Source organism: Callithrix jacchus, chromosome 2 (genome assembly GCF_049354715.1).
Source record: "Callithrix jacchus isolate 240 chromosome 2, calJac240_pri, whole genome shotgun sequence".
NCBI classification, from domain to species: Eukaryota; Metazoa; Chordata; class Mammalia; order Primates; family Cebidae; genus Callithrix; species Callithrix jacchus.
This window is the reverse complement of record NC_133503.1, coordinates 145,257,491-145,274,847: the sequence shown is the minus strand read 5'-3', so window position 1 is coordinate 145,274,847 and position 17,357 is coordinate 145,257,491. Positions and strand designations below refer to the sequence as shown.

The 17,357-nt window shown below is 36.6% G+C and overlaps 1 protein-coding gene across 8 annotated transcripts in view; it reads left to right on the top strand.

Annotated features, from left to right (window-relative positions):
• Nucleotides 1-17,357, top strand: part of RNF180 (ring finger protein 180) — a 242,999-nt gene that overhangs the window by 197,015 nt on the left and 28,627 nt on the right. For 4 of the 8 annotated variants that reach the window (XM_035291513.3, XM_008992003.5, XM_035291511.3 and 1 more), the window contains one exon: nucleotides 4,436-4,561. In XM_035291513.3, coding sequence (XP_035147404.1) covers nucleotides 4,436-4,561 — 126 coding nt within the window. Of the gene's footprint in view, nucleotides 1-4,435; nucleotides 4,562-9,375; nucleotides 9,442-11,645; nucleotides 12,823-17,357 lie in introns of those variants that run through there. The other 4 variants (XM_078365902.1, XM_054252232.2, XM_054252233.2 and 1 more) reach the window with 2 other exon arrangements.

Below are 17,357 nucleotides of genomic sequence, written 5' to 3'. Positions count from 1 at the left end.
GAGATTAAAACTTGTAAAGATCACCTCATAAGAAATTACTAAACCAAAAGCTATTTTAAGTATCCAGGATTTAGCATCTGCTGGTAAAGATTATTTTGGTAGAGGTCTCCCTTTTTACACAGATTGCTTACTGGAACTCTGATTCCCAGTCTTGTCTATTCCTTGCAAATGTCCTTTATTGTACATTAATTTCCTGGAGCCAAAGAATGCCTATAAATAAGCATATACAGCACCTACTGAAATTTGGGATAGTTAGATCTCCTCTCAAGCACAGAACCCATCCTAAACGTAGGTATACAATGCAATACTTTTGAAGTAGTCTATTATTATTGTTATAACACATTATAAATTTGTCACATCTTTTTTTGAAGTTTGTATCTCCAGGAAAAAAAGAAATACCATGTATTAAACAACAAAGAATGAAGAAGGGAAATATGAGCAGAAAAAGCTTTCAGAATTATGAGATAATTTTAAATGAGTAAACAGGGCCTTCAGTAATCTGAATGAGATGGCTAGACACACATCTAGTCTTTTAAATTTGAACATAATACTGTTGAGTCCACTTAAATGACTGTGCCTTATATTTATAATAATGTTCTTATCTTCCCCTCCTGAGTAAGACTAAGGCACCCTGAATAAATGTATCAAAATACTTATAACTGTAGAATTATCTTTTTACTAGATAGGATTTAAATGATACTTTACCTATTATACAGCTTTAACTCCTACATTTAGCAGAATGCCTGAAACTATTCCTAACATATTTACTTAATTACAATGAATTGTTTACATTAAAAGTTACCAATATTTAAGCATAATGATGAAATCAAAGTTGCACCACCATATTGATGCAATTTCTGGTTTAAAATTATCCTAATATGTGTGGTTGTTCTTTTTCACACTGTGATGTAATACCATGAAACCCCATGGTAATACATCCTGTAATCATGTGAATCCTGATTTTGTCTAGTTGGTGATTGTCCCCTGCCCTCAGGCAAATTAAGAATAGAATTCCTTTATTCTAACAGTCGTCGATAGCATCACACAAAAATGCTGCTCTTTCCACTGCCACTACAACCACATTTAACTAAATGTATAATTAAAATACACTTTAGAACTTTCCAGAATATTCAGTTTTTTTACTTTTTCTAGCATATTCAACAATATTAAATACTGATTAAATTCAATAAATGTGTTGAAATAAGAAGCATTGATTCCGTAATAGTCGATTGGCTGAGGAGGAGATAAAGGTAGTTTTCATCACCCTTTACTCCGAGCCATACATCTTGGTCTGCCTTCAGATTTTTCTTAATGGTTCTTTCCGGTAATTTTAGGAGATGTAGTGTTAAATATTGTATTCAACGAAGTTTGTATTTGTTGCCAAATTCTGCATTTCCAAATTCAGATACCACTGAAATGGGGCAACACAAATCTATAGACAGAACAATATCCTTGGATATGGTTAGTAAAGTTTTATAATGGAATGTGATAAACCTTAACATATTTAAATATACTCAAATAATTTAATTATAGAAAACGACCATTTCATCTAGTGGTTATCAAATCTAGCTGTGCCTCAGAATCACCCAAGCAGCTTGTTAGAAAGCATAGATTCCCAAGTCAAATACATAGTAATTGTGCTTCCACATGTGTGGGTGAGGTGCTAGAATTTGTCATTTTAACAACCACTCTGGGTGATTTTGATACCCAGCCAAACATTTTGGAATCACTGATCTAGTACAATGCCCTACAGACAGGAATTACATTTAATTCATCTCTGTATTACTAGCTACATCAGCAAAGTGCCATGCATGTAGCAGGTGCAAAATAAATGTTTGCAGGAGATAGGGCAGAAAGTTGGTACAAAGAAAAGTTCTGTAACTTGCAGAAGGTCCTCCAGTTAAGAAATATTAGAACCCACTCCTTATTTGGCCCAGCAGTGAAGGAACAAGGGCTTCAAGATCCTCTTTTAACCGTTTTTCCAAACAAGTGTAATATAGTAAATCATCCAAAATTGGTCTCATAAGATTACAGTATAGACATGCAGGTGTATATGTTCAACAGTATGTTGCAGGAACAATTCCCATCTCATCTTGCAAATTTCAATATAGCAGTTTCTCTAAAAATATTTTAGGCATTATAAAATATTTATAACCCTTTCCTGCTTCAGTGCTTTAATATGAGAGTTTGTTAAATGCTTAAAAGTACATTGTGTAGTAAGTTCCTTGAAGCCAGAAAACAAAATGTCATGGACATCATTATTACTTTTACTTCTTTCATCTACCCCCTGGAAAGTTTGTGGCCAGTTATAAAAACTGCAGGTATTAGATGACTCTTACAATGCCCTTTGATCTGTTGTACTAGAATTCAATTACATTTCCAAATAAGTTTTCAGTATAAGAGAGGGCAATGCAATGGCATTCTCCAGTTATTGCATCAACATTTTAGAACATGGCTACCAATTTTCCAGAAGGAGGAGGAAGAGGGAAAAGAAAAGAAGAAAGGGAAGGGGAGGAATAATAAGAATCCTTAAGTTGTAAACTCTTCACTTGCATTTGTATTATCTCCAATATGACCCATCACATGGGTCTCATTTACAAGGGCATTTAGAAAGTTGTGAGTCAATTTGCCCAAGAGTTAATACCACTTACTTGGGGGGATTTTTAACCTCTCAGTAGATATCCTGAATCATAGTCATCCGTTCTTAAGTCCTGCAAAAAGACTAGTATGACTGTAAGTGAATGTTATTTGATAACTTCTTTCATTTTCTTCATCAATATGAATGATACTGACAAGCTCCTTTAACCAAGTGATAGTGTCATGACCATCTTACACTAAGGGGCTATAAATGGGCAGTGGGAAAAGTGGACTTTAATAAAACAGCTGTGCATGGCTCTAGAAACCAGTGAGAGAATATCCAACTTGAAATGATCTAACTTTTAAGCATATGAAGGATTTTTAAATGCACTAGTCATGTCAACCCCCCAGCATACGTGATGAGTATTAAAATACCTTTTCTCTAACTTGTATGCTGGTTCATGGGTGTGCAATTGGGAAGGGAGTTAGAGTTGCAGGTTAAATAGATAACTTTACTTGCCTGGGGTAGTCTTTTTTTAATGTTTTCCCTTTTGTTATTAATTGTAAATTTTGTGAATCAGTTTTCCCTTCAAATTTCTTAGGTAAAAATTAATGCAAGGCAGTGATTAAGAAAACTTGAGAAAATTTAATTCAAATCATTTGAGCCAAAGCTTAAGACTTTGAAGTAGGATGGAAACTGAGGAAATGCCACAGGTGATCATTGCAGGATGAAAGTAACGGGATGGTTAGTGGAAAGCCTAGTTTACTTCTCAGATTAGTAACTAGCTCTGCACTGGCCTAAGAGGCTGTTCTCCATTCAACAGTCCAACTCAGCTCATGCCTTGCTTTCCATGGCTCAGATATAGAGACTTTCTACCATTTAAAATGAATACCATCATGTGTGTTCTCCAGTTAGTCTGTGTGTACTTCAAATGACTATTTCCTTTCTAACTCATTAGTAAGCTTCTGAATGACTATTTTCAAATTTTTTAAATTACCACAAATTTATAGCAATAGATTTGGTAGATGATCAATTCATCACATACAGACTGAAATGGATTATGAAATTTAAACTTCTGAAAGTGTTTTTCCTTTTCACCATCACTCCTGAGCCCTGATTATACTCTAGCTATTGTATCACTACACTCATACATTATTCCCCTTTTTTGTCTAGCTGTTTATTTCTATCTTTTAGACCAGCAGTCCTCAACCTTTTTGGCATCAGGGACCAGTTCTGTCCCTGATGGAAGACAGTCAAGACCATGGAAGACAGTTTTTCCATGGTCTTGAAGTGGGGATGATTTCAGCATGAAACTGTTCTACCTCAGATTATTGTGCATTAGATTCTTATAAGGAGTGTGCAACCTATATTCCTCGCATGCACAGTTTGCAATAGGATTCACCTCCTATGAGAATCTAATGCTGCCATTGATCTGACGGGAGGCGGAGCTCAGGCAGCAATGCTCACTTGCCCATGGCTCACCTCCTGCTGTGAAGCCCAGTTCCTAACAAGCCCCATTCGTGGCCGAGGGGCTGGGGACTGCTGTTTTAGACTATAGTTGTTTTAACGTCAGGGACGATATTCTTATCCATCGTTATATATTCCATACTACCTGACATAGGAGCTACTTAGTAGATTTATGTTTTATGTGTAGACATGTCAAAGTTGCACCAAATATGAACTTGAGGAAGTTGTATTTGCTTGAGTAAAAAAAAAAAAAGTTGAATCTACTTTTGTCTTCATTGACTTAGAGGTCTGACTTTATTATTATCAAAATACTACAGTAGTCACTTGTCATTTTCTTGCCATTTTACTCAAATTAATTTCAAAAGCCTATTTTCTTTTGCTTTATTCTAGAACTGAACAATGCCACAAAAACTTTCTTTACTAAAGAATACTTGAAAATAAAGCAAAGCTTTCAGAAATCCAACTCTGCAAAATGGCCCCTCCCAAGCTGCAGAAAAGCATTTCATCTTTTTGGAGGTAAGGAATCTAATGCCAAAAAAAAGTCTGGTAACTTTGTCTAAGGTCTCAGTGGCTCAAGCCTGTAATCCCAGCACTTTGGGAGGCTGAGGCGGGTGGATCACGAGGTCAAGAGATCGAGACCATCCTGGTCAACATGGTGAAACCCCGTCTCTACTAAAGATACAAAAAATTAGCTGGGCATGGTGGCGCGTGCCTGTAATCCCAGCTACTCAGGAGGCTGAGGCAGGAGAATTGCCTGAACCCAGGAGGCAGAGGTTGCCGTGAGCCGAGATCACGCCATTGCAATCCATCCTGGGGAACAAGAGTGAAACTCCGTCTCAAAAAAAAAAAAGTAACTTCTTCCTGTCTCAGAAATATTAGTGGAAACATATTTTTGTATTGATCAATTTTAAATCAGGGTTTTGCTAAGTATCTCCTTGCTAAAAACTACAGATGTACCTATGAAAAAAATCAAGACTATGCAATAAGAGCAAATTTGAAGACTAATGACTAAATTGACTTTACCACACTATCACTGTTTAGTTTGTAGACAATGAAAATACATCTCAAAGTATCAGATTTGAAAAAAGTCATACTTATGGCAGCAGTAGCCCATCTGAAGTGGCTGCTGCCATGAAGCCAGCTCCAGTGGGGGAGGCACAGCCCACTCCACAGAGCTGGCAGGAGCCAGTAACAGGCAGGAGCCCCACCCTCCCAGGCCAAGCTGTAGCTGCTGAGCCATGGCTGCAGACCCAATCATCCTTGTACTCTCAGGGACTGGGGAAGGCCCTTTTCCCCTACAGGCTCGGAAGTGCCTACTCCCACTGTCTGGCCTCTCCCTGCTCCCGGCACCCAGTCTAATTTCAGAGCAAACTTGAGGCCAAGCCCAGGCACTGTCACGACCCAGCCAGGTGTACACACACTCAAGGCAGTGCTGATACACCAGCCCCCTGCTCCCTTGGCTCACTCCAAACTTTGGGTGCTGACAAGCAGTGGAGGAAGGCTGAGGGGGGCCGAGGGCAGCTCAACGCAGCCTGCAAGCACCCCTTGGCAAGAATAGCCTGGGCACTGTGGGCACTGTGGATAGCAGGTTGATAGTGGCAGGAGGCAGACATGCTCCTGGGCAGAAAGGGACAGGTCCCCATTAAAGCCCTACCTTCAAGACAGGGACAGCTTGAAGACTGGGAGCTGGGCTCTCAGTTCTATAGACCAGAGTGAGAATTTATGGTGCTTTTTCAGGGCCTGCCCATGGCTGCCCATGAACCACTCAGCATGCACTTTCTCCCCTTTTTAGCCCATAAAATCCCTAGGCTCAGGCAGACAGTTGGACAACTTACCTGCCAATATGGCCTGCCTGTGGATAGGGGCTGCCCACTCTGGGTCTCCTCTCCACTGAGCACTGTAGAGGACAACCTGCTGCAGATAGTAGATACCTGCTGTGGGTCTCCTGAGAACTGTTCTGCTTCTCAATAAAGCTCTTCTCCACCTTGCTCACCCTCCAGTTGTCTGCATACCTAATTCTGCCTGGATGTGGAACAAGAACTCGGGACCTGCTGAATAGCAGGACTAAAAGAGCTATAACACAATAAGGTCTGCAACACACCCCCCACCAAGAAACACGCTCACCATGTTGTGGGTAATGACAAGAGAAGAACTGTGGCCCTTCGGGGAACCCAGATGTAGAGAATCCCTGAGCCAGGGCTAGGACACCCTCTTTGGGGTTCTGCAGTTCCTGGAGTCACCAAGCTTCCTGGCACCACTATATTTCCCTCATTCAGACTCAGGTGCCCGCAGCAGAATTCACGTAAAGTATATCTGGTCTAGCCACAGCCTCACACAGAGCCGGCACCTGGAGCTGCCTGCCTCACCACAGCAGCCAGCATGCCTGGCTGTGCACAGTGGCTGGACCTCACGCTTGCTCAACCACACAGCCCTCACCACCCCACGCCTGGCTCACACTTGGCAGGTGTGAGATCTGAGCTGGTAGTAAGAGCCGAGCACAGCCTGCCTGGTGAAGTGGGTGGAACAAGCCCAGCAGGCACAAGCAATACTCAGGCAGAAGGTGCCGCTGGCATAAGAGGTTTCCAGCTGGTGAGGTGACAACCTAGGGATCCTATGACAATATTTGAGACAAAGGCACTAGCACTCTGTATAAAGATTCCTAATAATACATTCATTAGCAAAAGCTAAATTTATTTAGCTTTAAGACACCCTGACAAGGCTCTGTTACTTTCTACTTGTTCTAAACTTGTGGGACAACTGTATTTTATAGTTAGAGGTGTGCAACTCTAAAATACAATTGTCCCACAAGTTTAGAACAAGTAGAAAGTAACAGAGCCTTGTCAGGGTGATAGTTGTCCCACAAGTTTAGAACAAGTAGAAAGTAACAGAGCCTTGTCAGGGTGTCCTAGAGTTATGCAGTGGTTGAGGAATACCAATTTCTGGCTTCAGGTCTAAGTATCAGAATGACTTCAAAGGTATCATAGGATCTATTTTTGTAAATAGATCGTGTAAAATAGGAATAATTATGTCTTCCCCACCTAACTAATATAGTAGTAAATATGAAATGGACTAATGTGAAAGTACATTCCAAATTTTAACTGATTGGACTATATAGATATAAGGAATAAAGGTAATATAATCTCTTATACCTTTTTTAGCTTTGGGAATTTGTTACTGTATGAGCATACAATATGGACATAACATGTAATTTCATCTTTTATGAATAGATCGTGTAAAATAGGAATAATTATGTCTTCCCCACCTAACTAATATAGTAGTAAATATGAAATGGGCTAATGTGAAAGTACATTCCAAATTTTAACTGATTGGACTATATAGATAAAAGGAATAAAGGTAATATAATCTCTTATACCTTTTTTAGCTTTGGGAATTTGTTACTGTATGAGCATACAATATGGACATAACATATAATTTCATCTTTTATGAAACTACAGTTTATCACAGCATGAACTACTGTGCAGTTTTCATAATTTACTAGTTTATGACATCATAGGACCTGGTAGGAAAAATCCAGATATGAGGAACTATGATCTTCAGGAAACAGAAGGAACTTCTGCATAAGATCAACAAGATCAGTACAGCAATAACCAACACCAAAAGGAGATAGAAGCGGAGCCCCTATGGTTGTGGCAAAAGATAAATTGGTGCATAAAATTACTAATCTCAAAGAAAGTTATATAAAAACCGCTGTAACTTTACACAGTGATTTGAATGAAGAAAATAATTTAAGGGCATTAATAAGTACATCCTACTTTATAAAGTAGTCACTGTAAAAACTTAATATCTAGTGATTTGGTATAGATAGGTTTTTTTTAATTTATTTTATTTTTTTGAGATGAAGTCTGGCTCTGTTGCCCAGGCTGGAGTGCAGTGGCACTATCTCAGTTCACTGCAACCTCTACCTCCTGGCCGCAAGCAATTCTCCTGCCTCAGCCTCCCAAGTAGCTGGGATTACAGGTGCCCGCCACCATGCCAAACTAATTTTGGTATTTTTAGTAGAGACTGAGTTTCATCATGTTGGCCAGGCTGGTCCTGAATAATGAATGACCTCAGGTGACCCACCTGCCTTGGCCTCCCAAATGCTGGAATTACAGGTGCGAGCCACTGTGCCCGGCCATAGATAGGTTTTAAATAGGTCACATTTAGCCCCCAAAATAGAAAATCAAATATAAGAAAAAACTAGTCTTCAAGTATGTCATACCTAAGAAAAAATTTATCATTTCAAGTATGTTCTTTAAAATAATCCCTTGTATCTACCTTCTACTCTATACCCAAATTCTAAAAGAATGAAGTACCTTCACAATTACTCCATTTTCCCCTGTCTTTTTGTATTCTGAGGTAGTACAGAAGCTATAATTTAAGCAGTTGCTTCTTTATGATTTCATCTTATTTGCCTTCCCCATTGGAGTTCCAAAGAACTTAATTTTTTAAATGTGTGTTTATGGAGGAGATTCAAAGTAGCATTATTGTACCACCCAACTTAAGAAATATATATATTCTATCAGGAGCTCAGCTGAGCTGGCCAAGAGCTGAGTTATCAGGTTTCTGGAGTAGCCTATTAAAGCAACAAGCCAAAATTGAAAGAGTTAAGCCTTTAATCATTTACTGCAATAATATAAGCAAGAGTCTAAAACAAGAGGAAATGCTGAGTCCTCCTGTTCTATTATCTCATGCAATAGTACACACTCATCCAGGGCCACATAGAGCAGGGCAGAAGTACAGGTTCACTCTCTGTTGAGAATGCCCCAAACAAAAGGTTCCAGCAGTTTTTCAGACCCTGAGGTCAGGAGGAGTGGCAAAGCCGAAAGGCTAGGGGTGGTAAAGCACTGGGTACTGAGTCAGAGTGGAGAAAAGTGTTTCCGCCTCCAACCTCCATAAGACAGACTTTGTAGAGGCACGGAAAGACCTCCAACCAAGCCCTCAGATAAACATAACTAGTAACAAAGGTGCTGGGAACAGGAATATAAATATGTGAATGTGTACCTGCAGCCAGGGGTGACTGAGAACTTGACTGCAGCTCCCTTCAGAGACTGGAATGCATTTGTTGTACACCAAATCTGGCTTTCTCCCATGAATCCTGCCAGATAAAGCCTTTGTAATGGTCTGTTGAGGCCTGAAAAAAATCACACATAGGATTTTAATCAGGAACTGGACTCCTCAGTTACCAGTATTATTGAAGTACCTTCTGTAGTTCTCCATTTTTTACCCTCTGCTTCCCCTGACTTGTGTATTTATCATTTCTTTGTGTAAGTATACATATATATACTTAATCATGTTATTTAATTTTGCTTGTCTTTTAACTTTTATAGGGGTAGCGATGTATATATTCTCCTTTGCTTTGTCATTCAATATGTTTCTGAAATTCATCCATTTCAGTAAGTAGAGCCACATTCTTCTTACTACTACACTGTAGTGAATTACATGAAAATACCCCAACCCAACTTATCCATTCTCCCGTTGGTGAACAATTGAGTGGTCCAATTTTTATTATAAACAGTGTTGCTATAAACAGTCTTGTGATGTCTCCTGGAGCACAAGGGTTTCTCTAGAATAAAGACCAGCAGAAACTGGCTGGGTCATAGGAAAACCACATCTTTATCTTTATAACCTAGCCCAAATTGTTTTCCTAAATGGCTGTGATGAAAAATCACCAGCTTTGACTAGCACATTGGTATTTTCAGTCTTTTAGATTTCATTAATTTTATAGATATAAAATGATATCTCATTGGGGTTTTAATTTCCATTACTGTGAATACTGATAGGGGTTGAACATAGCTTTATATGTGTATTGACCATTAAATTTCTTCATCTGTGAAATGCCTTTTCACAAATTTTATTTTTCTATTGATTATATTTCTACTGTTTGGAAGTGTTAAAATATTTTCCAGTGACTTTTTTTCTGTTAATTATATGAATGGCAGCTATTGTCTTTTTTTACTTTGACATATTTTAATGAACTGTAGTTCTTCAGTTTCTTTACCATCTTTCTGGTATATATTTGCTTAAGAAATTTTTCCCTTTCCCCAGGGTCATAAAAATATTTTCCTGTGTATTTTTCAAATAGTTTTAAAGATCTTTGAAATTGATTTGTGTTAATATAGTTTTTACTGGATCATTTCTTTCTTTGTTGTAGGTAGAGACCCAGTTTCTTTGGCTATTTTTCATACCACCATTTGTTGAAAATAATTTTGCATTTCCTCACTGATCTACAGTACTAATCTGGCATATTTCAATTTCCACATGTAGCTCTGTTTTGAGGTCTTTGAGACCACTCATACAATTTTTTGTTCCTATAACAATACCATGCTATCTCAGTTACTAAAAACTTTATAAGTCTTTATATCCCCCCTTCCAATTTGTTTCACTGCAAGAGTATCTTGGCTATTTTTTGGCCCTTTGCTCAATTTTTAAATCATCCTGTCTAGTTGCATGAAAAACTATGTTCTACTTGGGAAATGGGGTCCTATTAAATGTTTAAATCAATTTGGGGAATATTGATACCTTCAAGTAAAAATTATTCTATCCATTAATGGGGTTTATCTCTTCATTTGTTTAGATCTCCTTTGATGTCCTATAATAAAGTTTTATAATGTTTTTATAAATATCTTGCACACATTTTGACTAGATTTATTCCCATGTACTTACTATGTTGTCCTCTTCTCTTTTTTGAAAATTCAGTGCAGAAAAATTGTCCCAGTCACACTTAATTTATGGCTACCATCATCACTGTTCCATGTACTCATTTGTTTTCTGTGCAGATATCTTTAATTTATGAAAATGGCCTTACATATTGTATTGTTTCTCTTTTTCACCTAGCACTAGCCTTTTAAATCCATTCAAGTGGCTATGTGTACCTCTAATCTGACTTCTAATTAATGCTCTACTAAGGGGTGCACTGATCACATTTTATCTATTCACTGTCTAGAATACTTCCAACTTTCTGCCATAATAAATCTCTAATGAATATCCTAGTGTGGACTGTGAATATCTGCTTGGCATATAGACTCCAAAGCAGAATGTCTGGGTCATAGAATATGAGTACACTTGACTAAGTAGTGCCAACGGTTTTCCCACATGACTAGCCTAGACACCTATTAGCAGTGTGTACGGTTGGGAAAAATTTGCACTATGGAAAATGACAAGTGTTGGCAGAGAATGAGAATTCAAAACCCTCATTATTTTTATTTACATTCATCTGATAATAATTTAAGATCATTTAAAATACTTAGCCTTTCAGATGCCTCTTTTGTAATTACTTTGCTTATTTTACTAAGGAGGTTTCTGCCCTTACTGGTTTTATAACATTTCTTTCATATTCTAGATACTAATCTTTTATCCACTTTGGACATTACAAATTTCTTCTGCCATTTTTATCATCTACATATTGTTTGTCCATGGTATCTTTCATTGTAAGGAATTCTTCACTTTGATATTATTACTTTTTCTTTTTGCTTTGTGTCTTAAATTTTTATTTAAGTTCTTCCCTAATTCCCAGACAACAGGGGTTTTCACTTTGATTTTGTTGTTGTTGTTGTTGTTGTTGTTGTTATCTGAAATATGGTCTCACCCTATTATGCAGACTGGAGTGCAGTGGTATGATCACAGCTCATTACATCCTCAACCTTCCAGTTCAAGCGATTCTCCCACTTCAGACTCCTGAGAGCTGGGACTACAGGAGCATACCACCATGCCTGGCTCATTTTTGTATTTTTTGTAGACACAGTGTCTCACAATGTTGCCTAAGCTGGTCTTGAACTCCTGGCTCAAGCAATCCTCCTCCTTTGGCCTCCCAAAGTGCTAGGATTATAGACATGAGCCACCATGCCCGGTCTCACTTAGATTTTTTTAAACATTTTTTTTTGTAGTTTTACTTTTCACATTTAGGTCTTTATCTAGAATCCTCCCTTTATGTTTTGTTACAAAGGGTTCAACATCTGTTTTTTTTCATATAATAGCCTACTTTTCTGAATATCATTCAATCTTGCTGAGATTTTTATATGGTTTCCTATTGTTGTCTAGAAATATATTGATATTGTTATGTTGATATCATACTTAACCTTGAGAAATTATCTTATTAAGTCTAATTATTTATAAGTTTTTGGGGGCTTTCATTGAAGACAATATTATCCTAAATAAGGACAGTTTTATATCTCTTCATTTCATGTATATGCCTCTTTCTCTTTTTACTTGCCAGACTTTCTGAGCTAGAACTTCTGTTCGATTTTGAACAGAAAAGATGATCATAGTATCCTAATTTTAAAAGGAATGCTTTTAATATTTACAAATAGGTATAATTGTTGCTCTGTATTCTTGGTGTACCTTTCATCAGGTTTTAAGAATGTTCTCATCTGTTCCTGATTTCAAATACCTGTAGTTTTTCTTGAATGGAGTTTAATTTTGTGAATGTTTTTTTGGAATTTCTTAAAATGCTAATATGGCTTTACTTCCTCAATTTGTTAATGCACTGAATCATATTAATTGATTGTAATTGATGTTCTAATGTTAGGACATTAGAACACTGCTAGATTTGATTTGCTAATATTTTGTTTCAGAATTTTACTTATATATTTATGAGTAAAATTGTATTTATTTTTTATACTGGTTTTGTAAATTTCTTCCTAAGTCAGTTTACATATCATTTTGCTGAGAATTTTTTTATTTTTGTTTCAAATTTGTTGGCCTTTGTTTTTAATATTGACTATTGTATCTTTATTTTCTATACATTTCTGTTCTTTATTAAATCCTTTGTTACTGTCTTTGGATTTATTGTGTTCTTTTTATACCATATTAAGGTGACTTTCTAATCAATTTGCATCCTTTTTACTTTATTTAAATTATTGTTCAAGGCTATAAATTTCCCTCTCATGTATTTATTTCTCGTTTCTAATTATTTTTATAATAAACCACATAATCACATACTAGTTGAATCATCTTGATTAAAAATAACAGAATTATAAAAAATCAGAGTTATGTTGGAAAGTTAGCATCTGTGATTTCAAGTTATACCACACTATTTCATATAAGATGTCATCTGTGCAACATTAATAGGTTCCCTAAGAAATTTACTTCTAAGCTTAGTTTTTCATGGTTGGTAGATGGAAGTAAGGTGGAAAGGGGGCATCTTATGGGAAAAAATAGACATTCCCATAAATGCTTTTGGCTCCACAAAATTAGTGTTTTTTTCACACAAAAATAATTTGCAAAAACAAACAGTTATAGATTTCCGAATCAAAGAAGCTTGTATAAAGTCTTGAACTCAGGCATAAAACTAGCTAATACTTGTCCTTTTCACCCTATGAAATGTCTTAGATATATTAATAACTAAACAGACATGTTTTAAATTTTTTCTTCTGACAAATACATATTTCATGTATTGATACATAAAATGGGTAATAGGAAAAGGATTGGAAATATTCTAGATAACTGTCAGATAGCACTTTAAAAATTTTATCAGATATTAATTGCACTGATGATTCTGTCAATTGCAATTTCTTTCCCTGATATACCTAATATTTACAGGCATTTAATCCTCAGTTTATTTGAAAGTATTCACTTGACAGGGTTTCTATCTATGCTATGTTAATTTATTCCCTTAGAAACCAATCATTCATACATATATAATTACATAGTGTATGTATACACAGATACATACACAAAGCAAAGTAGCAAAGAGGTTTCACTAAATCATTTTTGCAAAAAGTTCTACATTGTTGAGTTTCTTTTCTACACATACTGAAGCCAAAGGAATTTTTAACAAGAATTTAAAATTCCATGTCTTAATTTTACTCACTGTAACAAAAACATGCAACTGAAATGCAGGTGTCTGATACGTATTTATGACAATTTATCCATTTGTCATGAAAGCCTAGGGAATTGTTTTATTTGGTCATTAGTTTGTCTGAAGGTGTTAGATTGGTGCTGCAAGTTTAAACATGTTCAGTATAAATCAAAGAACTCCACATGGAACAAAAAGATTATCTCTAATAGAAAACAAAACAGTACATGCTTACACAGCATGAGTGTGAATATAACCCAGAAATCTGCCTTCTCAGAAAGTTGGAGGTAAGTCAGAGAAAATTTAAAATATGCTGTGGACTAGGGGCTGCCTTGGAGCTGAAAGATACATTAACCCTTACATTTTCTTTGAAACTGCAAAAATTTTGTTCACAAGATAATTTTTTTAAGAGGCCTGCAAATTCTGAACTTTTTCTTTCTTTTTAGTTTGGCAGAGTCAGGCTCTACTTTTTTTACACAGTTTAGAATTTCAGAATCCTTTTGCTTCTCTATTAAGTTTATGATCCAAATGACCTATAATGCAAATTGTACATTTTGTCCGAGTATCACTTCTAACTTACTTTAAAAATAATGAGCAGTGTTTCATTCTCTCCTTTCCTCCCTCCCTCTTCCTTTACCTCCTTTCCTCTTCTTTTACCTCCCACTTTCCCTGTGACTCTTCCTTTTGCACACACTCTCATGATTTTTATTCTTTATTTCAGATATATAGAACTTGCTTGTTAATTCCATATGAAATTGGATGTTGATGGGATATGATGCCTTCATTTTAAAGCACTTGCATTTATAACATAAGTGCACATGTATGCTTGTGCAGTAAAAATTCAACCAATAACCACAAAACTTATGAAATTAGCATGAGAAATAAATTCTCCTGGTATGAAAGGGTGGCCGTGTAGTCTTGACCTTAGCCCTGATCTTACAGTTTTAATAATGTGTCCCAAGTTAATGCTTTACCTAACTACCCTGCAGAATAAGTGACACCAAGTAAAAGTGTTCAAAGATATAATAAGATGACTCTGATACTGGATTTTTATAACCTTGATGAAGAAAGGGTATTGAAGGATCTCAGTATAGCTCCTAATTCAAACTAGACTGTTGATATCAGCAAATGGTGTCATTTAATTTAAAAAATTTTTTCAGAAATGTTCAAGTGTTCTACAGTTTGATCTCTGTTGGGGCCATGGACAATATATGTGCACATTGTGTATCATTGTAGGAAATTGTGGCCAATGCTGATATAGAATATGAAGATTGAGTATACAGGCTTTAAGTGAGATGATGGAAAACATACTCCATTTCTGGGAGACTTCCTAAGTGTAGGTTTATCCTGTCCTACAATCATGAAGAGTAGAGTACTCTTGGAGTGATGGTGGATACCACTCCCAGGACACAGAGGTGAGCAAAGAGTACAAAGGGGTATGCTGAGGATGTGTCCATGTCTGGGCAATGGCTGCAGGTTATTCTTGATGTTGTGTCACACCTTTTATCCCAAATGATCAAAAAATCTTATGAAAAGTTACAGCAGATCTCTTCTATATGACATTTGAGACACAGTAGCAAAAGGGGGTTCAGGGCTGTCCTCTTCTGTGTTTCAACACTAGAAGAGTAGAAATCTCATTTGATCAGCAGCAGCAAAGATGGAATTGGCAGATGAGGAGGCCAGATTAGAGGGATGAATGTGACCTGATTCTTAGTACAACAATGAGAAAACCACCACAGAACTCTGAGAAAGAGCAGGGACAGATATAAGTCAAGTATGTTATTTCTGGCAACAACAGGAGTGGGAATTTCTGCTTCTGAGTAGGATATAGTAAGTGGTGGCAAGCCATCAGTCTCTGTGCAGATATCTCGGGAAAATTATAAATTATAAGAATCATATTTACAAATAAATTTGAGAGCTATGGAATTGAAGACTAGGTGAATTAAAACTCCAGTATGGTCAAAGCCCCTTAAGAAAGCTAATATTGTCACCTCTTTGCTTTACTGGGAGTATTTTTTTAGTCTAAGCATTAGTCTAACCATAAGCAGAGGACTCTAGAATGGGGAGGAGAAATCAGCAGAAGTTTTGATAACCATAGAGACTGACATGTCAGATTGGAAGAGGAGTTCAAACATATGGCCGATTTTCCACATGAAACATTTGCTAAGAGCTTTTGGGAGTACAAAAGGCTAAAAAAGTTGGCTAAAAACAACAGAATGAAATCTCTTGCAGTCTCAAAGTTTAGGAATTAAGTTATCCTACATGAAGAGACCTATTAACAGATACATAGCAACATCCACAACCTCAGAAAAGCACAGCTTTCAGATTAGAGAAGCTAGGGACCTTAGAAACTGTTAAGCAAAAAATACAGAGAACCATGCTTTTTAGTAAGGGGTCTAGACCTGAGAAACAGAACACACTGAACACAAAAAATTTTCTGCAGTCCCATTGTGAACTTCATAGTGCTTTGGAGATAAAGTCCCATTAAAGGAATGAGGCTGTAATAAACACAGCATATAGGTCATGTGTCCTTAAGACATTTGAAATTCAATTGAGTACAATGAAAGTGCAACCTAACTTCGAACCCAACCCTGCTTATTCATTATTAGATTGAGGGGATGAGCCTCGCACTCTATCTGCCTGACAAAAGAAAGGTGCAGTACTATCTGGAGGAAAATATCAACTTCAGTTTCCATGGATCTTTCATAAAAATTATGACATATGAAAGGGTGAGGAAAATGTGACCAATAATCAAAAGAGAAAGTACAAAATAGAAACACATCTGCCCGTTGATTTAGATGTTGGAGTTAGCAGACTAGGACTTTAAAATAACCATTAGGAAAAAAAATTAATGAAAATAGAGAAAAAGAATAGATAAAAAGGCAAAAACTACCAATAGAAAACAGAAGCTATAAAAAAATTAAACAGCCTGGGACTACAAAGTGCAATAGCTGAATTAAAATGCATTATATGGGTTCAACAGCAGACTGTGTGGGATATAATCTGTTGAATATGTATAATTGGAGACCCTGAAGGAGAAAGAAGGGAATAGAAAAAATGTATCTGAAGAGCTAATTGTCAAGAATTTTCCAAAACTGAAGACAGACATCAGTACATATTGATAACTCTCAGCATAGCCTAATTAGGATAAACAGAAAGAAAACCATATCTAGAGACATCATCCAGAACAGTCAAACTGCTGAAATCAAAATATAAAGAAAAATATTCTAAAAACATCTAGAAAAAAAAAGTTACCTTCACTGAAGCAAGGATGACTGGCTTGAACAGAAACCACAGGACCAGACAGTGGAATAACATCTTTAATGTGCTCATGGAACATTAAAGATGCTATTTAATCCTTACTGCTAACCAAGAATTCATTACCTAGCAAAAATATCCTTCAAAAATGAAGGTTAAATAAAGACATTCCAGGTATCCTGTAGACCTACACTATAAGAAAAACTAAAGGTATTTCCTTAGGGCAAAAGAAAAGGATCCTAGCTGGAAGCACAGAAC